Source organism: Anoplopoma fimbria, chromosome 10, assembly GCF_027596085.1.
Source record: "Anoplopoma fimbria isolate UVic2021 breed Golden Eagle Sablefish chromosome 10, Afim_UVic_2022, whole genome shotgun sequence".
Lineage (NCBI taxonomy): Eukaryota > Metazoa > Chordata > Actinopteri > Perciformes > Anoplopomatidae > Anoplopoma > Anoplopoma fimbria.
Genome location: NC_072458.1, coordinates 3453601 through 3481447, shown reverse-complemented (window position 1 = coordinate 3481447; position 27847 = coordinate 3453601). Strand labels below are relative to the sequence as shown.

The 27847-nt window shown below is 40.7% G+C and overlaps 1 protein-coding gene across 1 annotated transcript in view; it reads left to right on the top strand.

Moving 5' to 3' along the window:
• ctnnal1 (catenin (cadherin-associated protein), alpha-like 1) overlaps nucleotides 1–27847 on the top strand; it is a 46435-nt gene that overhangs the window by 15416 nt on the left and 3172 nt on the right. Inside the window, exons 2-16 of the mRNA XM_054606272.1 lie at nucleotides 11253–11442; nucleotides 15050–15237; nucleotides 16073–16192; nucleotides 17559–17648; nucleotides 17910–18080; nucleotides 18832–19032; nucleotides 20110–20196; nucleotides 20525–20683; nucleotides 21524–21616; nucleotides 23721–23871; nucleotides 25166–25203; nucleotides 25292–25342; nucleotides 25669–25823; nucleotides 26160–26208; nucleotides 26793–26849. Coding sequence (XP_054462247.1) covers nucleotides 11253–11442; nucleotides 15050–15237; nucleotides 16073–16192; nucleotides 17559–17648; nucleotides 17910–18080; nucleotides 18832–19032; nucleotides 20110–20196; nucleotides 20525–20683; nucleotides 21524–21616; nucleotides 23721–23871; nucleotides 25166–25203; nucleotides 25292–25342; nucleotides 25669–25823; nucleotides 26160–26208; nucleotides 26793–26849 — 1800 coding nt within the window. The remainder of the gene's footprint in view (nucleotides 1–11252; nucleotides 11443–15049; nucleotides 15238–16072; nucleotides 16193–17558; nucleotides 17649–17909; nucleotides 18081–18831; nucleotides 19033–20109; nucleotides 20197–20524; nucleotides 20684–21523; nucleotides 21617–23720; nucleotides 23872–25165; nucleotides 25204–25291; nucleotides 25343–25668; nucleotides 25824–26159; nucleotides 26209–26792; nucleotides 26850–27847) is intronic.

The following is a 27847-nucleotide window of genomic DNA, read 5'->3' as shown; positions in this document are numbered from 1 at the left end:
GAAAAGTTAAAGAGCAAGTCTGCATTGTCAGCACCAAATATATATTTTGATTGATATACTCAATTGTTGTTTAAGTGCTTGGTTCAGTAAAACATATCTGCATTTTTCATTATATTCATTGGGCTACTTGGTGAGTCAGCTAATCTGACCAAGCTTGAATTCCTTATACACAAAAAAACGATGATGCACACTGCAGCAGCACTTGCTGTTGTGCCGTGGTGCGACAAACGCTGGAACAGGAGAGAAAGAGTATAGTGTTTGACACTTTGCCACGCTGTGAGTCATATGAGGAGCCTGGAGCAGACATTTGAGTTGACTACTCAGGGGTTAGATCTCAACTCAGCTTTAATGGGAAAGTCACAGTCACCTGCAGAGATTTAACTGCAAAGAGAACAGATACGACAGCAAATCATGTTATGGTTTTGAATATGAAATGCACAGTGAAAGCAGCTGAAATCTTCTGTACTACAATAGAGGTTAAGAATAATAACAGTGGAATTGCAAGAAATGGGTTTGGAACATAAATGCTATTTGAGCATTGAGTAGAAGTGTGTTGAGCAGCCCAACATTAACCCAAATATTTCGAAGTGGTCGTCGAAAGCCTTGTCAAATTATCTTCTTCATTATTCTTCAGTCAGAGATTTTCTATTAACAATTGCTTATTTTAGACTCTGACTTAGCATTTTGCTTAACTTAAGTTCTTGGATGGTTTTGTATGTAGGAATAGTTCAACAATTTGTGGATTACTTTCTGGGGAGAGCTGGAAAATCTTGTTTGGGTACCGTATCGACACCATAATCATAAATATATACCCAGTCCTAGCCATGACTGCAAAGGAAAATGAATAATATTTAACATGCAGCACTCAGTCAGTTTCTCCAGTAAAGTAAATGGTTAGGGCACAGAGAAGTCACAGTTTGAAAAGCTTGGTGCATGTTGGTCTCAAGGCCCAGGTGAGCCACCGCCTCGAGGTGCTCCATATCTGATGCTGACCCCCACAGTATTCCCAGGTACGCTGGAGAAGAGGCAGGTGAACAGTTGAGACAGCCGGAGGGAGTTTGACCCTGCAGTCACGTTGTGTTCAGGGCACATCTCTCCTCTCCTTGGTTGACCCCCTCCCTGACTTTCCCTTTGTCTGTCTCCGTCTCTCTCTAACTCCCTCCCACTTACTATCCAGAGAATTACGTGAGCAAGAAGGAATGAAAAGAGGTATTGTGCTCTGTTGAATGTAAGCTGTGTGTCTCAGTGGTTGTTCCTACTTTTGCTTTATGCAATACAACTATGCAGATATCACAGCCTTGGCATATAACACAGTGGTCACAGGAGCAAGGAACTTGTTATTACCTGCATTATATGTACTGTTTTGAACTTAACGTCAGGGTCAAGTCTCACATGCTACACACACGGAACGTGTCTCTACATGATCAGTAGCATAATTGCTGCTAGAAAGTTATTCTTCAGAAGACAGAGATTCCATTACATCATTTTTACATGTACATGTGAAATATGTACGTAGCCTTGTGAAACTGCGCTGTACATAATACATTGCCTCATAGTGCTGGTTTGGCATAATGTTTTGGAACAGAGCCCGGTGCCACAATACTGTCTGTGTCCACTGGCATACCTGTACTAGTTAGACAGCAGTGCATATTAGTGGCCTCTTTGTGTGCAAGAGGTGCAAGTGATAGTTCACAGTGAGAATGAAGACATATTTCATCATGCTCTTAGTGGAGCCCTTTGAAAAAAAGTTAAAAAAAATATTTTCCATAGTGAGGAAGAAAACACATCAATGTTTGTGTATTCACAGCTTGTTATGCAAGGCTTGTTTTTTTTTAGTCCGGATATGTGAATGGCATGCACTGGCACTAGGATTAAATACTGATTTAGTACTGACAGAAATGGACGTGTAGCACAGAGTAACAGAAGCTACAAAGTACCAAAGGTTGGTATAGAATGTCCTGGTCAAATAAACTAATTTAAAAAGTATGGTGTTATTGGTATAAGTATAAAACGATTCAAACACTAACAAGCCATAACTGGTACACAAGTAATTCTTGTATTTCCGACTTTAATTTCTTGCAGCTCAAGAATAATAGGCCTCTCTTCAGACTTATTTAAGAGAGATGCTACGCCATTATTGGTCATTTTCCATCTTGAGTAGTTGGTTAAAATACCTGGCCAAAGCTTGTTATTATTCATCAGTGATAACCTTTCTGGATCCATATTTCCTGTCCTCATATATAAATGTCAGCACTGATTGCTGAGCCAAACAGGGCCCTTCTATCATGCAACTCCAATTGGATACAATATGATAAAGATACAAACTCATTCAACTGCTAGCCTTTATTTCATTCAGGATTTCTTTATTGTCCGTCAGAGCTGAATTAATAAGTTGTTACTCAAAAAATATAATCACCAACTATTTAAATAACGTTTTATTGTTAAAGTTTCTTGCAAAAATGTCAGAAAATGCTGTTATCAGCCTCTCAAATATGGACACTATCTGCTTTTCTCAGTTTTATAGTATATTCAAGTGGATATCTTGGACATTTAAAGACATCACCCTGGACTTTGAGAAACTAGAACGGATGTTTTAAACTATTTTCTGACATGTTATAGACCAAGTGATTAATTGAGACAATAATCAGTGGATTAATCCATAATGAAAATATCATTGGTGGCAGACTTGTACATCAGCCCTTGTTTTTGTATCTGCAAGCCATCAGTGTTGCATGCTTGTCCGTCTCATTGGCTGCATGTCTGCTGGCATACATGAGCGAGTGGGCTAAGGTTCATGTCATGTGCTCGTCTTCTGATCTGTGACCTTTCGTCACAAGTCACCAGCTTTCTTATATGATTGCCAGCTCTGAGCACCGTGGAAAATGAAAACATGAGAATTTAAAGGAAATAAAGCCCACAAATACATCTCACTTGAGTAATATTAAGGCACCCATGCCACTTAACAAATGTTACTGCTAACATACACATATGAAGAGTTCTTATCAATGGGTTAATATTAATATAATTATTTAAATGCTTCTTTTAAAATGACCCGAGGCATCAAGGAACAAATCTTGACTAACAAGCAAAATTCCTCCATTAGCAGTTTGAAATGTGAATAATATAATGCAATGGGCAAAAATATCATAATTCAATCAATCAATATCATAATTTATTGAGTCCATATAATTCTATTGACTACGTCTTTAAAACGTCACTGCTTTTTTTGCTCTTGGGATAGGCGGAAACAAGCTGTAATAGCAACAGCAACACATTTTCTTCTTTTAAAGTCATTCATCTCCAAGTTGTTAGCAGTCGCCTTCTTCATTTGAAGTCATGTTTCTGGCCACCCTGAGAAAGGAAGTCCATTATTGCTAATATCATTATTAAACTAATACTGTCATCGTTTTGATAAGGAAGAGAAATCGATAGAAAAGCAGTGTTCTTGTGCAACTGCAGTTAAAGTTAGTATTAAGTTAAATAATAACCTAATACTAACAAATGAAAATCATACAATGTCAAAGAGACATAAGCACATAAAGATGCTGGCCCTTTGGGCATAAAATTCAGAGGACTGCTAATCTGGTTGTCGGTTATACTACATGGCCGACATCTTTCCCATCTGTTGGCCTCTAGTCTTCCCTTATCCATCACTTCCCAGCGTGCTGTGCCCTTCTCCCCCCTCAGCCTCTCTCTTAGGCAATCAGCTGGTATTATCCCCGTCATCTTGTGGTTGTATGGGCACGCAGCGATTTGACTATCTTTTCTCTGGAATTATCTGTCTTGCTTGGTAAAACCATCTGCGTTCAGTCATCCTAAAAGGCTGCAGCCACTACTGCCAACTCACTGCACTCGCTTTCTTTATCTCTGGGAAGGTTCCTCAGCTTGATAGGTGTGTCTTTGTGTGCATGAAGAAGAGAGGGGAAGCAAGCTTTAATAGTTGGACGTCAAGAGGCCATCACTGGTTCAGGGAAAACCTAAATACAGCCCCTGAATCAGACTGATCTGGGGTCAGTTTGATCACAGGAACAGGCTCACTACCAGCATAGTCTGTCTGTCTGTTGATGAAACATTTCTTATTCACTTTCTATTCCTTCTGTCTCTCTACCTTCTCTCCCTCCACGCACTCACTAGTTAATAAGTAAATATCTGTTTACTGTTTATAAGTGTGCATTCCAGATAGCCTTACTGAGTGTGACTAATTGTGTGTTTCTATATTCCTATTCAAGTAAGAAAATAACCACATATGATAAATAACAGCAAAATTATATTCAATCGAAAGCTTCAGATTTGTTTGATCACAGTCAATGCCTACAGGTTTTAAGAAACTGTATCAGGATGAAAAAAATTATGTAACTCCTCTGGGTGGCCCCTTAAACAGACTTGTGTGTGATGGAGCAATAAATGAAAAAAAAAGCTCTGCATATGCAATCTAATTCCTTAAGAACGCATGACCAGGAAAGAATACATGTGGTTCAGCTCAGCTTTAATGCTAAGTTGAACTGCTACTTTGTGTTTCTAATTTAACAAGGTAAACCAGAAAACTTGCTTGCTGACTCCGAACCTCTTCCCATTGTGATCGCCGGCAGCTGAAAGAGCATGGAATGATTGCAGCTTACATTTGCTAGATGTGGGTTTTTTTTTGACTCATTGTTTCAAAATACGAGTGTAAATTGTCCGTTAGCCCAGTATGTTTTACTATGTTTGTATGTACAGTAATGACCAAATGGTGCACTGGTGTCCAGAAAACTTGCCATATTAGTTTACGACCGATTTTTTGTTCACTGTGTGCTTTGCACACTTTTAATCAGGGACCTAGAAATTAACTTATTTCATGGGGGGTAATGAAAGGGCATATGTATTCTGCCTAAAATATTTTGCAGTGTATGAGTTAGATGGTGCAGTACTCTACTATGCCTTCTGTTCTGCTGTGCACATTTTTTTGAAGTATACCCCAAAGGATATAGCTTAAACATCACAAGCATATAGTGTTTTAGAAAATGAGTTTGCGCTTTAACAATGGGATTTACACTTGAGTGCTAAACCCAAAGTCCAAAAGTGAAAAGATTGAACAACCAAGATTTGGATATCAAGAAGGGCAAAATACTATGTCACTTGTTTTCTCGGCTCACTAGTCACAAGTGATGTGAGCCAAATAAAGAAGTAATGTCAGTATTTTGTCCTCCTTGACTTTGAAATACCTTTTCACTTTTGTTTTGGGAATATGCTACTGTAGTGTATCACACTGTGCTGTACTGCAGCAGTCAGGCTCTAGAGACAGACTTGAATCATTTACAATACTGCACACAGAACACTAGAGGAGAGATGGATTAAGGTGTGGGGGGAGACTGCTGAAGTAACAGGGGGAGGGAATATTGAACCAGAGAAAATAGTGTTAGAGGAAGGAACAAGTCAAGATAAAGTGGGATGCAGATGGGACATGTCCTACTCTTTATTCTCTCACTCCCTTCAACTCCCCCAATCTATCTGTATCCACTCTCCTCCAAGCTCCCTTGTCTCTCTTTTCATCTCCTCGTATTGCATCTCCAGTCTGGCTGTCGACCAGCGCAGCATCGAACTCCCATCTGCTTGCGGCCAATTTAAAGGGAACTTGCTCCTCCATTAAAGTGCATGTTCAGTGTGACTTTCATCCCTTTCCTCTTATGTTATACTCCCTCTCTGTCTTTTGCCGTCTTAGTGAACAGCCAGCCACTTCTCTCCTTGCATCAATAAAAAACAGCTTTTTCAAGAACAGGTTTTGTGGAAGACAAAAGCAAAATGTTTGGAAACCTCCAGGAGCAATTCACATGGATAAGACGAACAATGTCCTAGACTCTTTAGGTGCAGCCCTCTCTGCAACAATGATCCCTTTGTACTGTAGAGGGCAAAAAAAATCCAGCGCTGGAAGTTTTCTTTTCCTGTTTACTGTAACAAGGTGATCTATATGCTGTAGAGTCTGTGTAATGAGAGCGACAATGTGAGGTGTACAGAAACAGCAGGCTACCAAAGTTACCCAAATGGAAAGTCTTTTTCACATTAACAAGGACAAACACGAAAAACTCACTCAGACAAGATGATGCAGGCAGTTTCATCTGATCAGAAAATAAACACAACCGAACCGTAAAACCCTTTCTTTTTGTTTCTCTCCTAGTCTTCTCCTCTTCACACAAGCTACTGTCCAATTATTTCCTGCCCGTACACATCAACATTATTCAAGCGCACATACTGCACATACAGCTGTACATGCAGTAAAGTAAACACTCATATCTGCACACACCCACACACACGTAGGTCCACAAAAATACCAAATCATTTCACGATAGATGGATGGATAATGTTTCTTCTTTGATTAATACCCCCACATCCACACATGGGGAAATCATTTTGAGCTTGACTGCCAATGGCTGATATGTTGTGAGTTTCTTTGCTAGGATTCTGTTTCTAACTTTACATTGAATCTTTTTGTTGTGGAAAAAAGTTCCTTTTGAGTTGTTGTTATTCTCCTCAGCAGGCTAAGTAAAGCTAAAGTAAAGGGAATCAGAGATGTAATTCAGACAAATAAGAAGGTCAATATAGTAGTTGCTAAGCAAGGAATTATTGTGACGAATGGCTACAATGTGTGTTAAAAAAATGTCCCATCAGGCCTCCAGGATGAGCTTACTCACACTTATCTTACTGCCTTTGTGAAGGATTTCTTACAGTTATTAAATGACAAGAATGACACAACTTTGCCACTGGGAAAGAGACTTTTAATTATCCGTTTTGAGCTAACTGGATTTGTCTTCCACAAGCACATCCATTTAGCTACAGATTCATACAATTGCATTATCCAAGGTTCAGTACAGAAAAATACCATGCAGAGCAAAAATGACTCAGAAAACACCAAACTTTCTCCCGGAAAAGCCATTCAATGAAACTCAGTAGCCATGGGAGGCAGCTACAAATGTTTCCAGCTTTTGTTACCCTCTGATTTATAGGCGGTCACTGTGTCCTTGAGTTGTTAGTTCAGATTTCCCGCTAGCCAATGGGTGGGTTCTGTTGGTGTATTGTGTTGCTCAGAGTAAGCAGTTGATGTTGCTTTTATGGCCTTGTAATTGTCCTTCTAATAATGGACAACAAAGAGATGTGAGGTAGATGGTTGGGAATTGACTGGTTGTGTGCCAGGGGAGAAAGTAACAAGAATGGGATGGACAGCCTCTGCTGTGTTAATGGGGGAGAGAAAGACTGACACTTTATAAGAGATTACAGAGCTGTGTGTGTGTAGGAACAGCGGGAACGCTGTTCATTTATGTCCGGAGATATATCTTTTCCCTCAAATCAGGGACATCAGGGAGTTTGTTTGATACATTCTTCAAGTGGACCATTTGTCATGAATAAACCAGAATGCACATCACAAGTTGAGCCCCAAATGTATGACATTAGAGAGTAGATAAAGCCCAATCTCTTCACAGCAAACCCCTGTGTATCCTTGTCGATATAGCAACGGAGAGACAACCAGCTAGCCCTGTCAATAAACACATCTGAGGGAGGTCTGACTTTGCATCTAAAGCGACATTTGTGCTTATGTCACAGATTTCTTATTATGTAAATCCTCAGTGGGGGTTTGGAGGCTTTGGGCTGGATGCTGCTTGGTTGGTAGCGCTCATTGGCATTCGAACACTGCTGGAGTGCAGCAGAGCACAGCAGCATGGCATAGCGAGGGTGAGTGTGAACCCTAGAGATGAAGAATGAACTGAGAGCAGCTTCAATGATTGAGCAGGGGTCTATCAGGAGTGCAGCTGTGTATCAGGTCCATAGATTATCAGTATCAGTGTCTCGTCATATTGTATTATTGTTTACTATGCATCCAAAAATGTCACTTGATACCTAGCACTAATACTAAATGATTTTTTTTTACTTAAAATTAATCTTTTAAAAGTATTTTTTAAGTGTTTCATTGACAAATCTCTGTCTCTGCAAAATGAAACTGACACAAGTCCCTTTGATACACAAACACAATGGCCTCTCTGCTGCGATGGCACTGTATCAATATTATGTTCTCTCCACCCTGCCCTGTTCCTGTTTGCACAGCCCAGTAAATGTACCCACCTAGTAATCTCTAATGGAGGAAATTCCAGTCTGTGGTTTTTCTCTGCTCTGTCCCTATCTCTCTTTGTAATTCACATAGACTGTTTCACTCTGTTTGTCTTTCACAGACACAAAGTGTTAAACTAACTAACTTTACCCTACGCTCATCTGCTGCAGTGTAGCAGAAGATATTTTGCACAGGAAGATCTGTAATCAGGCTTTCTCTACTGCTGTCCCTCACTCGGTGTGTTGTGTACCTACACACATGCACACACTTAAGATCCTCTCTCATGCTCTGACCCCCTTAAACACTAGTTTCTGGATCAGTGCCAGCTTGACTGTTCATGAGAGCCACCATTTGCATGTACAAGCCTTCTGGGAGAACAATTGTTCCTTTCCCTGCATTCAGATACGCTTGGGCCCTGCAGACATAAAAATATCACGCATACACACTTTCAGTCGTGCACACAACACAGAGTCCTCCAGAGAAGTAAGGGACGGATGCTTGAATCATCAGAAACTTTACGTCACAGACATTTTTATCAAGTCTCTTGTATAACATGAACATCACCTGACGCTGAACAACAGTCTATTTCATAACGCAGGTCTGAATCATGTGACACCTTTCCCTAATTCCTTCTGCATCATGTACAGCCAGCGTTGGTGTTTACTCTGGAGTATCATACTCTGTGCGGATGAGTCAGTAAATAACACTGGGCTCACAGGAAGGAAAGCTCTAATATGGAGATAAAGAAGACAGATAATAAAATAAAGTGACAATTGACAGACCAAAATAAGTGCTTTATGAGCACTTTCAGGGTCAGGATCTTTCTACAGAACGATAGTCTTTCCGAGAATGGAGAGCATTAAAAGGTTACAACTTCTTTTAACCTAGAAGAAAAACATGGTGACAGTGAGATGGGTACTGAAAAAGGGGACATTAAAGTGGAGAAAGAGTTACGGAAGAGCGGGAGAGGGCGGCAGGTTGATTTGGATAACTTTTTTCTTTCTATCCTTATTTCTTCATGTCTCTTTTCATGATTTTTAAAACACAGATATTCAACTCAGCAACTCAATATATTTTTTAGAAAGTAACAGTAAGGCTTGTGTGCTTATAAAAATCCTTGATATCACAGTGAAAGTGTCTTTTTGTGATTGAACAGAACTACCAACATTTTTTCTGTGTTAAACTGAATTTATTCCAAACCAGGTAGCAATCTTTTTTGTTTTACACATCCCCAATTCATTTTAGTTGCTCAGCAATTTGAAGATGGGAAGTCTGACACAATATTGGATTTTCACTGTATCTTACTATCATGGTATATCTTCACAAAAACAGATTTGCGGTGCTAATGAGCATGGGGGCCCTGTGAAACAACTTGAGCAGCATTACATTACTTTGTAATGCTGCTCAAGTTTACTTTGACATTACTTTGAAACTCAGCAAACTTTGATGAAACTGTGTGGATGATGTGTGATGTACAGTTTTAATGTGGGTCAAGTCTCACAGGGCTGCAGCTCAAGAGGTTTGCTGACTCAGTAGGATTTAGCATTGTGGCATTCAGATTCAGGAGGATTTGTACTGCAGCAGGTTTATGGTCCCACTTTTGTTTTGTGGCATGCATGGATTTGCATGAATGAATACAAATATGATCAAAAGACATTTCATTAAAAAATATGTTGGTGCTCCTTTGATTGGTATTGTCTTTAAGCAAAAATGCCAACCATTTGATGGTTACAGTTCTCAAATGTGAGAATGTGCTACTTTTCTTGGTCTTTTATTGTGTCGTATTTATCTAATATTTCTGGGATTTGGGATTGTTGATTGGACAAGATTATAAATCACTACACCATGTGCTCCAGGATCTTATGATGGTCATTTTCCACTGTTTTCTGACGTTTTAATCTAGCAAACATTTAAGAATAATTATAATAAATATTAGTCAACAAAGAATTTCTTTGGTTGATAATAGACCTTTGGTTGTCGCATATACTGTTGGGATGACCGTAGAAATAAAAACGTTTTTTAAGTATTTAATTAGTTGACGGATAATTAATCTGACTTGATAATTGTGATTTGTTTGATTATGAAGCAAAGCTATGGAATTCAGATGTCAATAACCTCAATATCATGTTTGGGCACAATTTTGTGTGTGTATATATATTTGTATGTATATATCTATAACATTTCTGTCAACTTTCCATGAGATCTCAGGGTTAATTGTGTTACACACGGTCAAATATATCTGAACACATGTCAAAAGATTTCATTCAGATTCTTTTGTGAAACAAAAACAGTTGCTATCTGGTGGGTTCCTGTGACAGGGATGCTGCCCACTCAAACAGCCGGCTGAGCTCAGCAGAACTAGCATGTGTTCTGTATCCCACAAAGTCTTTACTAAGGGAGATTCCCCACTTGGACCACCTGCAGCTGTGGACCAATTAAAATCACCACCCACCACTCCCGGACCCAATTGGTTTGACTTGCATACACCCAGTGACACCCACAATGATAACAGCTGGAGAGCGTGAAAGCAATCAATGAATAATTGATGATAATTGGCTCTACCCATTCATAATTCATACCCCCAATTCACTAAGAGGCCCCACCTGAGTTTGGTGTGTGTGTGTGTGTGTGTGTGTGAGTGTGTTTCTGTGTACCCGATGGTGGACTGTCTTGTATATGTCGCAGAAGACATGCGTGCATGTCCCAGCTGCTGTGTTTGTTGCTGCTGTTATTTCAAATTTCATGAAATGTTTCTGGAGAAGTGTTTGAGATGTGGCCCGTGTTTGTGCTGCAGAAATGCTTTCTCTCCTTCTCACACGCATAGTGGGTTATCAACGTGCCGTCTTCCAAAATGTTATCTCCCCTTGTAGCTGTACTGGCAGGAAACTCCTCTCTCCTGATAAGCAAGTGGAGTACGGGCTCCAGACTTAACATGCTCCCTTATCGAAGATGTTGTTTGGATGCAATCGCAGATACTTACAATATCGAACAAGAAGTTGTGATTATATATAGTGTTGTGTATTCATTTGTCCTCCTCCACACTTTTAGATGGGTCGATAGAAAAGTAACTATAGAGTACCCTAACTATGCAGGGGGTTAGATAACTGGCTACAACATAAGTAAAGAATGTGTCTTAATTTCCATCTCCATCCTTTTCTTTCTCCGCATTTTTCTGCAGATCACAACTCTGATCAACCATAAAGACAAGCCAAAGAAGTCTGAGCGTACTCAGGCAGCAATACACAGGGTGGGCCAGGCAGTGAGTGTGGCTGTGGGACGCTTTGTCACCGTCGGGGAGGCCATCGCCACAGAGAACCAAGAGCTCAAGGATGAGATGGGTCAAGCCTGCTTCGAGGCACGCAGAGCAGGTATGCCTCTTTTGCTGGTTTAGATTATGTACTCAACATTTTACTGAATTTCTGACCTTAAACTCAACACATTGTTGAGTGTTTCTCTTTGGGGCGAGATAGAGAGGGCACTTATTTTGCATGGCCATGGCTTTTGTGTTCAGAAATTGCCATTGAGGGTGTTGTAGCTGGTCAGGCAACAAGACTTATCAGTGTTTATTTGTTAAGACAAACTGTGACAGTTTCATAAAGCATCAGGCGTCACCTTCAGACTTCAGTGTTATTGTTTTTGATTTGTCTGAACAGCCTGGCTGTTAGACTGCATTACACCAGAGGACCTCCAGATTTTTCTAAAGACGTTGTTATTAGGTTGGAAGTAAAGGCTGAAAAATGTGGGGAATTTGTCTGTGCTAGTTTGGAAAGCACTGCATAGATTCTGGAGAATACTTAATACGTCAGGCTGTTGGCAAGCTTGGGGATGTTGTAGTTTTCCCGATATTCAACGCCTCATAGATTGCTTCTGTGTTATAATGAGGGTTTTTTCTCCACTTGAGGTCAGGACTCCTCATTTTTTTTAACAGGTTCTGAATCTGCTGACTATGCTGGGCCTATCTTAGTGGAGTTTACATTTCTCCCCACGTCTGCATTCCTGCAGTTTCCTTCCCATTCTAAAACATGCAGGTTAGGTGATAGCCTGGTAACCTTTCCTCTCCCAATGTGGAAATCTGCAAAGATAATCAGTGTGATGGATGTATGGATATATCAAGTGTAAAACAGTAAACAACTGAGAGAAACAAAGAGGTACAGAGTGTTGTAGGAGGGGTGGAAACAGTGACAACCAGTGTGAGGGAACAAGAATGTGTGGATCACTCTTTCACAGGACTGTCAGCGTTTATTGAACCAGAGAGAGAAGAGGTGATATTCTTTTCAGGAATGTGTTTCACTCAGTGTTTCTTCACTTCCTTGTAACATTTTGCCATTAAAATGCAGTCTAAAAATACACACTGAGGACAAACTTCAACCCTGTATCTTCTTGTCTATCTAAACTTTTCTTACAATTCTTAGCTTAGATAGTTGACACCACTTGCACGATGAAACACTTCTTTATATTGGGAAACGTAGCTCTTATCAGGCAAAACAAGAACCTCATTTAGCCTTCTACGGAGCAGACCGGAAACAATATCACAATTGATAAGAATTTAGACACAACACCGTGATAATAGGTTTATGTTGGGGGAACCAGCCTGTGTAGACAAGCTTCTAATCCTCACACAGCATTGATTTGTAAAGACGGCAAACACTCAGACAAAGAGAGTGCTGGTGGGAGAATGCGAAAAGACTGATGAGAAAGTTTGTGTGTGAATGTGTGTGTATAGGTGAGGCCAAGTGAAGTGTGTGTGTGTGTGTGTGTGTGTGTGTGTGTGGGGGGGGCTTGTGCAAATGTGTGGATGTGTGTGCCCACTGCGACTAATTTATTCTAGTTCTCATTTTCCTCTTAGGCAGGCCTTTTAACAGTTTCCCTTGCACTTCTCCTGACAGACACTATGCAACTGTTCCCTGACTTTAAAAAATTCTACTTTTTGTCCTTCTGACCACTTTGAAAAATGATAGAGAAATCTTCAGGGATGAAAAAGTAAGGCTTTTTGGAGGTTTTAAGTCTCAGGGAGAGAGGGATTGGTGTTTCTCTAATACCTAGCCGTAGGGAGAGTTTAATCAGGCAGGCTACAGCCTTGTGTGCTATAATGAATGAAATAAAGGCAGGCTGAAAGCACTAGTTTAATTAGATGCTACCCATCATCAGAGTGATGGAGAGATCCAACGAGGCAGGTCAGTGAAGGCAATCTGTGTTGGATCTCCGTCTCTGTCTCTTTCACTCAGTCTCTTAGTGTCATTCTCACATCTGCGCGCTTCTGTCCCACTTTTTCTTTCTCCCTCAGAAAGATTCAAGATAAGATGATTGCTAGGATCGAAATAAAGTCATATTAAGTACAATATGTGAGTGTTTAAATACAGGATCACATGTGCAGGGCAATACGTTAGTAAAAAGGAGGGTATTGTTTGCCTTGTTAGCATGCAAACATTTGCTAATTTTCACTAAACACAAAGAACAGCTGAGGCTGATGGGAATGTCACACATTTTTAAGGTATTTAGACAAAAGTATTTGACAAATCAAAATGTTGATATAGTGATGGTACTGAATGAAGAGTAAAGTAATCCTGAGAGGATTATCAAGTTTCATTGCAATCAACCAATAGACAGACAGACAGACAGACAGACAGACAGACAGACAGATATTGCCAACAGTTGAGTCATGCAAGATTGGTTGGCTCCATGTGCTGTACCAACACATCAATGATCAGCCTTTCAAGTTTTTACTTATGAATAATACATTTATCGTCCATAATCATTTAGAGAGGAGAGTTGCCTCCCTCTGCTTTCCACCCTTCAAGGGTCAAGGGGGTTGAGCAGCATTCTTTGCAAGCCCGGTCGAGATGTTTTAACTGGTTAACACAGCTGGCACTGAAATGCAGCCTGTCGGATGCAATCAGTTCGTCAGTGCTGCTTCTTAGGACCAGCCAACCCAAATAGACAGCCAAGCTGCATGACCCGATAGAGACATAGCTATATCCCCGGCCCCCTCCTTTCTGAGCTCTCTTTTTATGAAAGATTTCCCTCCTCCTCCCACTCGCTCTTAACTCTGGGCAGTTTCCTCTTGATAGGGACTATTTTACTGATGGGATTTTAGCTTAAAAAACACAGTATTCTTCCCTTTTTGGGGCTAGTAAGAGCAGTTAGAACGAGAGAAAAGGGAAAGTTGGACGAATATTTATCATTTGCATATTTCATGCAAAAGCAAATTTATGCATGGCGTGTTTGCTAATTGTATTTAAGGGCCTAAGTTGTCAGAAAGCATGCCGGTAGTGTTTTGGTTAGGCTGGCATAGCTGTCGTACTGAATATAGTATTTCATCCAGTCTAGGACAATATGTACTCCCAGAGGTGAAGAGTGGCAGATTGGAAGACCATCGTGCATTAGTTTTGTTTGGCTTAACTTAGAAGGCATAGCAGTTTCCCACCCATTTACTGTCTCTTGTCTGGGTCCGGATCTCAGTGGCAGCAGGCAGAGCGAAGAAGCCTAAAGGTCTTTCTGGCCAGTCACATCCTCCAGCTCTTCAGAGGGAATCCCAGGGCGCTCTCAGGCCAGATGGGATATGTGAACCCTCCAGCATTTTCTGAGTCGGCCTCCTCAACTGGACATTTCCTGAATCATCTGACAGGCACACAGAAAAGTCTCATAAACTGTCTAGCTCTATATAATCAAAATATGCACAAGCTTAGAAAGAATGTTGTATACATGTCCACTTACAGTCAAGAATTTGTCATGTTTGTTTCCAGTGAGCTCCATGCTTTGAGGAAGCCTGGTACAGATTTTAAATTAGGAGACAAGAGAACACTTGGTTGGGATCAGTACTCGGTATCGGCAGTTAACTAGAGAGAATGTTAATGAAACATTAGCAGGAGAGAAAAAATCAAATCCCTATACACAAACATAATATATCAGCCTGAGCAGTTTATCACTCCAACTCTGTTGTTGAACCAAACAATACCCTTCTCTCCTCTCTTGTAGGTGATGCCATAGCCCAGCTGACAGATGTGGGATCAGCCTTGCCGTCCCAGCAGGACGGACGTGTCACAGTGTTCAGTGATAGGACGGGGATGGTGAAGGCTGCCCGCTTGCTCCTCTCTTCAGTCACTAAAGTCCTGGTCCTGGCCGACCGCATCGTCATCAAACAGATAATCACATCACGCAACAAGGTGAGACATGCAGATGTGAGATGTTATAACCTTTTAAGGATGTGCATAAGTTCTCTTGCTTAGTTTTTTTTCACACAAACACACACACACACACAGTGATCCATGCATAAATACACACACACCAGCTCGGCAAACTCCATCCTGAGTCCTTTACTTCCTAATAGATAAGCACTGGCTCTCTGAAGAAGTACTCTGGAGGTAATTGAAGGGAAGCAGCACATTTAGCGATCACATTAAAAGACAGAGCAAGAGGACTGTACCTCCTCATCGTACCTGGCTCTGCTCTTAGCCAGACAATGTGATGTGGATGTAGCTGTAGACTGAGCCAAGAATGGAAACCGGGGGCCTAATCATGACTGGTTAGCCTGGTTTGAACAGACAGTCGACAGCCCCCTGCCCTCCTCCATTACTGGCAAACACAATTACATCTCTTCCTCCTCTTTGTCTGGCGAGAATAAAAGCTGCTGTGTTAGCGCTGCCAGCTAGCCTACCCTCAGCAGCTAAATTAGCAGTTATATAGACTACTATTAACTAAAATGCAGGTTAGGAACTACTTAATCTGTTGGTTTTATTTTAAGAGATTACATATATGATTACATCACATTAAGCTGTTAATACTACAAAAGGGAGAGCTGGAGTAACACAGAAATAGGATATAAAAAATTGAATATTTAAATAAATCGCTGTCCAATCATTTTTATTCTTGGTTCTGTTTTAAAGGTAAGGCTTCACTTTTGGGGTATGAATAGATCTGAAATAGGTTGTTACAGTGTGGAAGGATTTCAAGAACGCAACCATATGTGGCAGTTTATTCTGATCTTTTCACTTCTCTCAGGTCCTGGTTACCCTCGACCATCTGGAAAGAGTCAGCACCTTCCAGGAATTTGTACAGATTTTCAGCCAGTTTGGCAACGAGATGGTGGAGTTTGCCCACCTCACCGGAGACAGACAGAACGTGAGTAGTATGTGAAGAAACCGAATTTCTTTAGCTTTAAGAGTGTCAAAATCTAAGCACACTGTAACATTCTTTCAATAAATGAAATAAATAAGTGGTCTAACATATGAATATTGTGTTTATGAACAAATAGTAATTTGCTTATTCATTTCTACAACAGGACAATTTGTTTATTCATGTAGATGTAACCTTCTAACAAGCCCTGGTTTTCTAAACATGGTATTCTGAATGTGAAAGCAGGTGGTGGACTTGGACTGTGAAACCTGCAGCACATATACTGTGAATGTGCAGGCAAACCCAGAACAAATCAATAATTCACATATCAAATATTTACTCCTCCAAAAAAGAATCAAACGATGAAGTAACAAGGCTTCTTCAGGCTTGTCTTATTCCTACAGATATCTTTTTCTGTATCAATTCATTTTTCTAACTCATTTCTCAATCGAACCGACAAATGTAAAGGTCAGTTGTGATTCATACTCTTTACATCACGATACATTGTTGATATAAATTGACCTATGCCTTTAGCAATGCCTTTTCTCAGCTATATATCAGCTTAGGGTATAGCACATTTGCCAAACAAAAGTTTTGCTTAAAGCTTTAGAAAACAGTCCAACTTAGGGTTTTTAACTTTGTTCTGTCAAAAACTGCTAATCCTTCTTTGACGCATACATTCAGCCTCTGCAGCTAAAGCCCTTTGCCTGCAGAAGCTGATGTAAAGTGCGCCAGCTGCGATATCTAGACAAGGAGAGAGATTCGACCATCCCCTCTTTCTTCGGTGCACGTGTTTTTGAAACACATGTAATGTCTCTCTCCAATGCAATGCAGCTAATGCTCCCTTTCCTCCTGTGCCACCCTCTTTTTTTTGTCATATTCACTCACACTCACACGCATGCACAAGCACACAGCCCTTTAGAAAATCTACCATCTTCGTCTATTGAAGCCAGATGAGCACAGAGGCAAAAATAATGACAGATAATCACATCGTCTTTGTAAACTATGGCGCAGTAATGGGAGAGGAGTTGATTCAGCTGCCTTCTCTAAATCCCCAAATACCTAATTCAAGCTGTCTATTTCTATTTGGAATACATGGATGGGGATGCTGCAGGTCATATATGCTACATCTTCTTTCCTATACTTGTAGTGTCTATTTTTATTAAGAGATAATAAACCTAGGAAGTTTTTTTGTGTGTGTAAACTTGGAGAGGAATCTGTGTCACATTTGTGTTTCTCTTCATACCAGCATGAAAGAGATTTGTTGCTTACTTTTGAAGCTTCATGTCACTTGGACACCCAGAGAGTTCTTAGAAGTTACAACTGAAGTAAAGCCACCCATTACCATCTGGTGTGTGTGTTTGTGCTGTAGGACTTGAAGGATGAGAAGAAGAAAGCACGGATGGCAGCAGCCAGAGCAGTGCTGGAGAAATGCACCATGATGCTCCTCACGGCTTCCAAGGTAAACAGCTCATGCACCGACAGTGGACCTCTGGGCAAGGCTTAAAGATTATGTCAAGTTTAAAGATTTAAGTTAAAAATTCAAGTTTATTTAATTTCAAGGCTTGTGAAATGGTAACGCTCAAAACTCATAGTCACAATATCATAAAAAAACAACAAAGAAAGAGTATAATCATGGTGGTAAAACATGAAAAGGGCTAGGAGTTGAAAAGAGTACAGGAGGGCATGAGCTTTGACATTTCACATCGAATTCCTTCCAAAGACCTGCCTGAGGCACCCAGATTGCGATTCGGCGCGGATCAACAAGGACGCCGTGTTCCACCGGATGCGCTGTGCCCTGGAGCAGGTCATCGAGATAGTCACTGAGGCACGGAGCTGTGGGGAAAATAAGATCCTTCCTGCCAGCATCTATAACGGCATCAAGGACTTCAAGGTAGGATCAGAAATTGGACTTAGTTAAGGTGTCCATGGAGTTAAGAAATGATCTCTCCTCTTGTGGGCAAAGCAGCACGCTAAGCAAATTAGATTTTAGCTGTTTAAAAAACATTATTAAAAAAAGGACATAATCTGTTCATATTAATAAGAAAAAAAGATTGTTTTAAACATAATCCTCAAATTATCTAGTTGTGACTCTATGTGGGTGTTGATTTGTGGTTGAATTGTAAACATTTTATAATTTACTGTGCTTCAAATGTAACTCAGAGAATCATTACGTAGGACCAGACCTACTGTATCTGTTTTATGATCTGCGACAATTACCATAAACCTTCCACTAATCTTCTCCCTCCTCCTTGTTCACTGGCAAATGAAAGAAAAACAACAAAAAAATGGTTTTGAACAGGTCTTTTCCATGAGGTGAAAGAAGAAAAGTAGTTTAATGAAAGGGCCCAGAGATGTGTATTGCTGTTAATAAATGCTCTAAATGGCAGAGTTTAGCTAAAAGCTTATGTAAACCTGTCATCTTAGGACACATAAACAGGGGCCGTTAAAAATTGATTTTTGAAGGAAAAGAGATTGACGAAACAAGAAAAAATGCATTAGCTTTCATGTTTGTGTACTTGAGAGGCTTTTTGCAGATTTTATTGTCCACCTTTGATGGCCCTCACCCTTATTTGCCCTCAGAACATTGGTTAGTATGGTTCTGCTCTCTAATTCCAAACCCTCATCCTCCTCCTTTCCTGCAGTCCAGCGTGGAGTGCTTGCGGGAGAACCTGTACTCCTCGTCCCCCCAGAGCATGGGCAGCCAGCTGGAGGCGCTGGTGGAGCGGACAGAGGACTTCACTGATTCGGCCTACACCAGCCACGAGCAGCGGCAGGCCATCCTAGGTCTGTGCCAGCTGGCGCGCCAGGACACTCAGCAGCTGGTGCACGCCTGGGCTGAGGCGGTATGTTGGCACAAGCAGGCACGCTTGCACAGATGCTCATAACACCTACAGAAATATTCGTTAAAACATATGTTACCAAATGAAGTTACATGAAGTACCTCATATGTAAAAGTATGATATTAAGATGCAAAACAGTAAAAGAAGAGATTCTGGTTGGATTACTGTTGTTGGTGTAAGGAATGATAAGGAGTTAGTAAGGTTATAAACTAAATGTTATATTTAATATCTTGTTTGTGCCCTTTTTATAGCAGACAGTGTCTGTTCAACACATACACAGCATGCTACCCGGACCCACACTCCGGCTCATCTAGTCATTCTTCTTGCCTACTCACTCTCTTTTCATACATCCCTCCTGGAACAACAGAGCATAATAACCAACATGAATTACTGTTTTTGCCAAGGCTCATTCAGTCGAAAGATAAACATCATCCCATGATTGGCTTCCATTGAACAGTCTTCTTGGCCTTCGAAATTGATCGAACTTATGAAACACAAGTCCTCATATTTCAGTTTCTCATTGTCGATTTTTTTCATTGTGTTCAGAGTAGACTGAGAGACTGCTGCCACATAATTGTACAGTAGTGCGTAATCTAGCCTCTGCAATTGAAGGTCATCTGGAGAATTGAAAAGACCAGAACACTTTGGTGTTTTGAAATTGCAGCAAACGCATCTGAACGTGTAAATATTCTTGGGTGTTCTGCACAGTCCAATTTCTGGTCTTGTTTCTTGTCATTGAACGTTTAGCTGAATATATAGATTTCATTCCAATTGGATTTATGGGTCAGGTAGTATGACATTTTGAAAATGTTTGTACAATATTTAAATAAAATAATTAGTCTTAATCATTGTAGTTTGATTACATAAACTTTTTTTTGCAAGTTTGGAACAAATGGTCACAAATGTAATTGCAATGTCAAAGACCATGTTATTGAGAGCCCAAGTTCATTTCCCAATCCAGTTGTCTTCTATTGTCAAACTCTTCCAGATGATAATGTAGGTTTGTGTGTGGGCCTGTAGGACCATGTTGGATCTCATGTTTTATCCCCCTCTTTCACCCTCTCTGTCTCACTGGAGCAGCAGTCTGTCCATGCCAAAGAAGCCACAGAGGACATGGAGGTGGCCATCCTGAAGACATGCCAGAGCATCAGTGACCTTAGACGTGAGGTGAGCAGCAGTCCGTCTGCCCTCTGAGTCTGAATAGATGTACAGAGCGACACAGACATGTCTGGGATGTCTCTCACTAGATGTTCTGCCTCTGTGGTTGGTTTCCCACTTTCCTTTTTCACATCGCTCTACAGCTAACATGCTGTCTGTCTGTCAACACAACTATGTCACTGTGTCACCTCTGCTCCTCTTCTTTTTTCTTTGCCTCCTCAAATTCCACCCTCATTCATGTCTCCCACTCATCTTACCTACTCTTGTGTTTGCTCCAGCCTCCAGACATCCATACTCTTTTTTTTTTCTGCAATTTAATCTTTATTTCCTCCTCCAGCTCCATAAGGTGGCAGTCGTTCGTGCATCTGACTTGCTCAAAGTTCACGGGGAGCAGTTGCCTCTACGGGCTCTCAAAGCTGCAGGCGCTGAGGGAAACCTGGAGGCAGTGGCGGAGTATTCACGCACTCTCACTGAGCAGAAGGAGCAGCTGGTGGAGGTAGGTGGGAGCGGGGGCAAAGGGAGCATTGAGGCAGGGGGAGGTTTGTTGAAGTGCCACCTAGTAAAGGTGTTCAACTGGCAAACAATACACTAGTAGTAATCTTTTGTCAAGTTTAGATTTTACTTTTTTCGTAGTTTAATCCGGATTCTTGAGCAAAATAGCCGGCTTTAGGTGAAAAGGCTAGTTTCCCTTGAGTTGCAAAGCTGCTTAAAACACATTGAAATTGCTGTGCAGTTGAACACATACAATTTGAACTAAATGAATTTGGAGACTACATTTCTAATCCTCAGCCAAATGAAAGTCAACATGTTGCTTTGTTATGTAAACACTGAACAGAGAAATGCCATGCAGGCTTTGTCATGTCTTTGCTAGGGGCCCTAACAAACAGAATGTACAGTATAGAATGGAAAAAGACATTGTGTAAGATTCAGGTACTCTTTGGAAAATAATATAAATTTACAAAACTTAAACAAAACAACATTTTGGTGTGAAACCTTTTCTTAACAATGCAGACTTAAGATTAATTCATTATCCACTCACACTAAAGAAAAGTTACATTATTCTTTTGTTTTTCTTAAACACTTGTACATTTTGTACAGTTTTTTGTGTAGTTCATCAATGCACCTAAAATCAAGTAACCAGGAAAAATGACAATGCAGTGAAAAGGTTACTGTACAAACCACAATTTAAGTATAATTTATCCACTGAGATTCAATTAGGTATGATCACTTTCCTGTGTTAAATTGGTAGCAATACATAGAGTTAGAACATTTAGCCAATTCCTGCAGTGTGACTTTCAAACAATGACCTTTTTGTCACCTATTTCTCTGACTTCAGACGTGTCGGCTACTGTGCCATGTGTCGGGGACAGAGCCTCTGGAGATTACCTGCATACACGCTGAGGAGACCTTCCATGTCATTGGTCCACAGGTAACAGTGACCATCAAACCATATTCTTCTTTTGATTTTGTTAGATTGATATTATAACCCATTGACTGGCAGAGAAAGGATCAGTCTAGAACGTGACACAGGTTAGGGTTTATTCTTAGACCCATTTCATTCCATTCAACTGCATGCCAGTTGGTCGAACTTGTCACACAATGGTCTGTGAGTGAAATCAAGCCTGATAGTATTCTACCTAGACACAGAGAGGGAAAATAGACAAATGACCTCACGTCTCCTCAGTCTACCCTCCTACACCTAAGAACATGCTGTCCGCATAGTCCCCCATCTAATTATGTTTGCTCTTGGAAACCATCCATGCCAGTAATTATCCAGCAATGTAAAATGTTCCTGTCCTGCAGTACGAATGTCAGGCCCCGCATGACTCGGCAGCACTCCTAGTTCAAAGGTGAACCAATCAATAACACTGCAGCATCGGGCGTCCGGGGTGATATGTGTCTGAGTCGGCCCAAAGTAATAGAGGGGTGGCCCAGAGGGTAATTGCCTATTAAATACTACACTGTAGGGGAAGGGTGTGGGGGGCTGGGTGTGTGGGGGCTGTTGTGTGTGTGTGTGTGTGTGTGTGTGTGTGTGTGTGTGTGTGTGTGTGTGTGTGTGTGTGTGTGTGTGTGTGTGTGTGTGTGTGCGCACACTCTCACACACATGCTTGTGTATGTTTGGTTTTTAAAGTTGTATTTGTCAACTGTACTTGTAAACCAGACTTTATTGAAAATATAACATTGGTTGTTACATGTGTTCCAAACAAATTGGAAGCTTGAGATTTGACGAGTCATGCATCAGAAATATACTGAAATATACTTGTCATCCTTGATCCATTTTTTTGTAAAACACTAGGTTGATAATTAAGCGTTCAAGGCACAATGCTTAATTCATTTGACCATATCAGCATAAACTAACTGATGTAAACAAGCAGTAACCTTAGTTACAGTACACAGTCTTTTGGGGCAGCTTAAATTACTTGATGTGCAAGGTTTTTATTGTTTATGTTGAACATTTAAGTTAGTTCCTCTGGGTCTTTTTATTTTCTACCTGCCTTTGTTTTATAGGGTGCTGTTGTGAGTGGTGCATGTTGAGTGTAATGAGTGCCGCAGTAGAATCGTGGCTCTGATGTGAACCCAGAGAGAGTTGAATCTGTGTTTCACTCTCTTGCCGTGGTGGTGTGGTTTAAAGAAGATTACCATATTTTAAGTGAACTGTTGCCCGCTTATATAAGCCATAGCCCAGAGAGATGGGACATATTTATGACTTGGTTAAGTCATCTTCTAATGTTAGTTGTGTATTAAATAACAGTTTGAATCGGATAGCAGCCTCCAGTCTTGTGTTTTGAATTTTTGCTACAGTCTGGGAAGCAGTCACAGGGGATGGACCCAAATTAATTATTACCAGGAAGCAGCAGTAACATTAAAATGATTGAATTAAAAACTGCTTGCAAGTTGGATTCCAATTTAACAGACAGGAAACAGGAAACAGCAAGCAAGGACACTGACAGACCAGTACAGAACTCCAAACAAAACTGAAGACAAACCAACAAAGAACAAAAAAAAAAAATCGGGGCTGGTATAAATGGAGACTGAGTTGTGGGGAAGTGGGAACAGGTGAGCAGCACAGGTGACTACAGAGCTGAAGAGAGACAGGTGAAGCTAATGAGGTCGGGGCAGACAATTTTAGGGGCTGGAAACAAAACAAAAACTGGAAGTAAAACAAGGCAAGACACATGAGGAGTAACTTCAAAATAAAAGCAGGAAACACTTACCCTGACCCAAAAGAAGTCCCGAAAACACAACATTCTCTGAAAACAATAAGATGCAACACAGTCCATTCTCACATAAAAAAATGTGAGGGCATGAACCAGACTGTGACAATATCACTAGTAGGAAGACACTTTGGTTTATTTAACATCAATAGTGGCAGCTGATTAAATTGAAAAGTAGCACAGAGAGTTGAGAATTTCTCCAGATTCTTTTTCTCTGTCTTTTACTGTAATTTCGTAGTATTTCTCCCTAGTTACTGAACAACTTTATTTAAATATAACTTTTCTTATGTCGCAATTCTTAACACACTTCCCACTCAGATCATCTCGGCAGCCCAGACACTGGCCCTCCACCCGTCCAGTAAGATTGCTAAGGAGAACCTGGAGGTGTTCTGCGAGGCCTGGGAGTCGCAGCTCTGTGACATGGCCCTGCTGCTGAGAGAGATCATCGACGTCTTTGAAGGCAGGCGAGGTGCGTTTTTGTTCACCTAATAATGGATACTTGTTTGCATTTGTGTGGGTCAGCAGCACATACATCAGAGAGGATCAGAGAGTCTTTCAGGAACAGTGAGAAGAAGGAATACAGGACAATATGCTCTCGAAGGCATTTTAGCCTTAAAGAATGACATTCTCTGATTAAAACCTAGGCTATCATTTTGAACCTGAACACTTCAATAGCCTTAAAGAATTTTGGCAAAGCAAGCACATGTCTTTGAAAAATGTACCATCATAGACTGTACAACAATGCCAATGCCTTTAAACACCCATGCATTCATTCCTCCTCTGTTCTCCCTCTCTCTTATTCTTAATGGTGCCAGTTACCTGAAGTGTTCAAATCACTGACTCTTACAAATCAGTTGTTTGTTTCCTCACTGACGGGCCTGTGTGTATGTTTGCATTTACTTTACTAATTGTCCATGTACACACAGATCTACGTTTGTATCGACCATGTGCTTTCACGCACTGTAAACCTGAGAAATCTCAAAGAAAGAAAAAAGATGTTTTGGAATATATCCAGGAGGTGGTTTGACATAAAACGTATTAAATATTTTGAAGTGCAGAACAGGGTGTGAAAGGATCAAATACATCACACATTTGTATTCCCAAGGATCCCAAATGCTGTTTTAAAGTGTTGTATTGACACTGTTGAGATATTTGCTTTTATTACTTTCTCGTAATCTTCCCCCATAAACATGAAAGAAGTGTTTATCGTCCCTGTAAATCGTTGGAAACGAACCATGCAACTTGTGTTTATGTCGAAAGATATTTTCAAAGGTAGACAGTGATAAAAGCAAAACAATTTCAGCACCATAACTACTGAATAACCATAATTGCCACTGAAATTGTCCATTTCAATATCTTTTTCATTCATAGAGCTGTTTGCTTTTAATATATTTAATCCTCTGTGACTGCGACAGCTTTACATCCCATTCTTGTGAACCCGCTTGTCAGGAGCGAATTTCTTTTTGGCACAAACTTTGGCACAAACTCCCACTTGGACTCAAAGACGAACTGCACAAATTTGTTGGTCAAAGGTCACTGTGACCTCACAAAACAAGTATTTGGTCCATAACTGAAGTTTCATATGCTAATTATGCTAATTTCATACAAATGTCTAATATTATAAAATTATGAGGTGAGACATTTTGGACGGACATGGCTGTAAACTGCAACTTAGTTGGCGGTGGCATAGAGCTATCTTTTAGATGGCCTTGTTAGTCATTACTTCATGTGTTTAGATAATCACACTTACTTTCCTCTCCTAGGAGACAAAAGATCTTATTTGTCCCTTCCCAGACCCGGGGTGAGTATCACAGAATTCATCCCTATGAATATTCCATCCATCCAATGTTTTGTAATCCTCTTATTAATACCACTCTCTTTACCCACAGAAACTCTCAGCTAACTTGAAGACTGCCAAGGCTGTCAAGTTGGACGCAGAGGTAGCATTCACCATACTCCTCTGGCTTTCAGCACAATACATCACCACACGTCTGACAGCAGTATATTCATCTCCCGGAAACTTTGTGCCACTCGTTTGAAGAATTGATGGCATTCATATGCTAATAGGCTGCGATTTTTTTTTTGCTGCGCTGGCAGTTTTTCACATGCTGTACCACCACAGGAAGCGGGATTATGCTGATTATAGAACTTATGGTGTTAACAAATGAAAATACGCTGTTTGCTAATATACATCCCTGAAATGACATCCATCATATTTCATTTTTTTCCCTATAGAATAACTGTGTGTCTTTCTGTGTGCGTGCAGGAGCAGACAAGCATGGCCAAGCTGGGTCTGGAGCTCCGTCTGCTGTCGTCAGACGTGGACACAGAGGTGGAGAAATGGGAGGAGCAGGAACACGACATTGTCCGACAGAGCCAGAGCCTGGCTAGTATGGCATACAACATGTATCTGTTCACCAGGTGACCGAACAGCACCCCACACTACACAAACACGCACATGCTGCGATTGCATTCATTTCAGAGCTCAATATGGCAAAGCCTCTTAAGCATCCACATGAATCTCTTTAGAAGCTTACTGTTAATAGGATTCGTGAGCCCCTTGCTATCGATATTCACCAAACATAGTTAGAGGCACTGACAAAGTTGACATGACAAGGAATGATTTTGAAAATGAAATTGTTTCGATTTATCCAAGTCACAGTTTTTGTTGGTTGCTGTGGATGTATTTAGTCTTCATCCATCTCTCTCGTCCTTGTTTTCTCTCCTCATTTTCTGTTTCCCATATTGATTCCCCAGAGGGGAGGGGCTGCTGAAAACAACATTAGATCTTTTTCATCAAGCTGAGGTATGTGCTTCCATATTCGCTTCTCTCCACCGTCTCTGTTTTTTCCTCCCGTTTTAAAAGAGTTGCAAATGAATGCATCTGTTGTTTCATTAAGCCAAAGACATACTGTGGCAGGCAGATCAATAGATTAGTAAATGCCAGCATCCCCTCATTTCCCCTAGCATCTGATGGGGCACCACTAGTAGGATTTATCATTATGATGGAAATATAGTGCTGTATGTTTCTCGCCATGTTGGACACATGAGGTGATAACAAACAAGGTTGCATGGAGGCGAGTATCTATTGAATTGAGAATGTTCAGTAATTTGTAGAATCAGGATCCAAATTGCAGCCAGGATTTATTCAGTTTGGGGTGAGTGAGGGAGATAAGAGAGGAAGGGGAACGGGAGGGGGAAAAGACAGGAATGCATGCTGAAAAGAAAAGCCTAGAAAAGGTAAAATCTCATAATATTGACAGGCTGTACTCTTTTATTTATTTACATTTGAACGGCTCCCTGATGGAAGTTAAAGTAATTTTTTTTTTAGTTTTGCCTGTAACTGTGTACCTCTTCTGATTTTTGCCTTTTTTTTGTCTCATTTATAAGGTTCTCTCTGAAGAGGGGCTCCAGCTGTGCTCATCTCTCCGCACCTTTTCAACTCAGGTATATACCCATGCAGTAAATCTCTCTTTCTTCAACACAAACACACACACAGTTTAAGGCTAAATACCAAATCACAATGCACTCACATAAAAGGTTTTTTTGTTTTTGCACATAAGCACTCTATGAAAATAGATCAAATGTGTGTTATGTAAAAAAAAAGAAGACTTTTTGTATAAGCAGCAATAAAATCAATGCTGTATAACATAAAAACACGTTTATTTTTGTGTACCGTATGTTCTTTCTGCTCTGGTAGAATCTGACAAAAGAATAGTGATATGAAGCTCAGTCAGTTTACAGCTAAAGACTAGAGCCAAAGAGAAAAGAAAATGTTTATTATATTATTATACAAGCACCTGTGCCCCCACACACGTTACACCTCTCATACACATACACACCCGTATCACCCATTCTGGCATGCCACGGTGCCAGGTTCGCTTTATAAATCACACAGCAAGAGCAGGAAATGAAGGCTGTCACACACTTTCACCGCCCTCTATCCCTCTCTGAGTGGAGATCCAACAAACAAATGTAGCCTCAGTGCCTTCCTTCCTCTTGCCCTCCACCAAGTTCTTCCACAGGTCCTCCAAGTGTAATTAAATGGCTCTTTTTGACAGCCGTTAACGACTGCCATTTGTCACTGCTGGGTCCGTGGGTGTGTATGTTTTTGCACATGTGCCAGTGTGGAGGGGATGAGGGTGGGGACGTTCACTGTGACCAAACGGAATTAATTCATAATCAGGATGCCTAGCTCTTCAACTTGCCTCACGCTTTCTGATTAATTACATCAAACAAACGGGTGCTAATGGAGCCCCTCTGTCTCACCCTCCACTCCCATTGTTCTTGTTACCAAACACACTTGTAGCACACCTGCGTTGCCTTCATTGAAATGATGAGGCTGTTTATGCAAATTAGCTAGAGCATTTTTGTAATCGAGGTTTTAAAGGTTTTATAAACTATTGTCTGTCATGACCAGTGCTACGCTGAATAAAAGAGCTTGT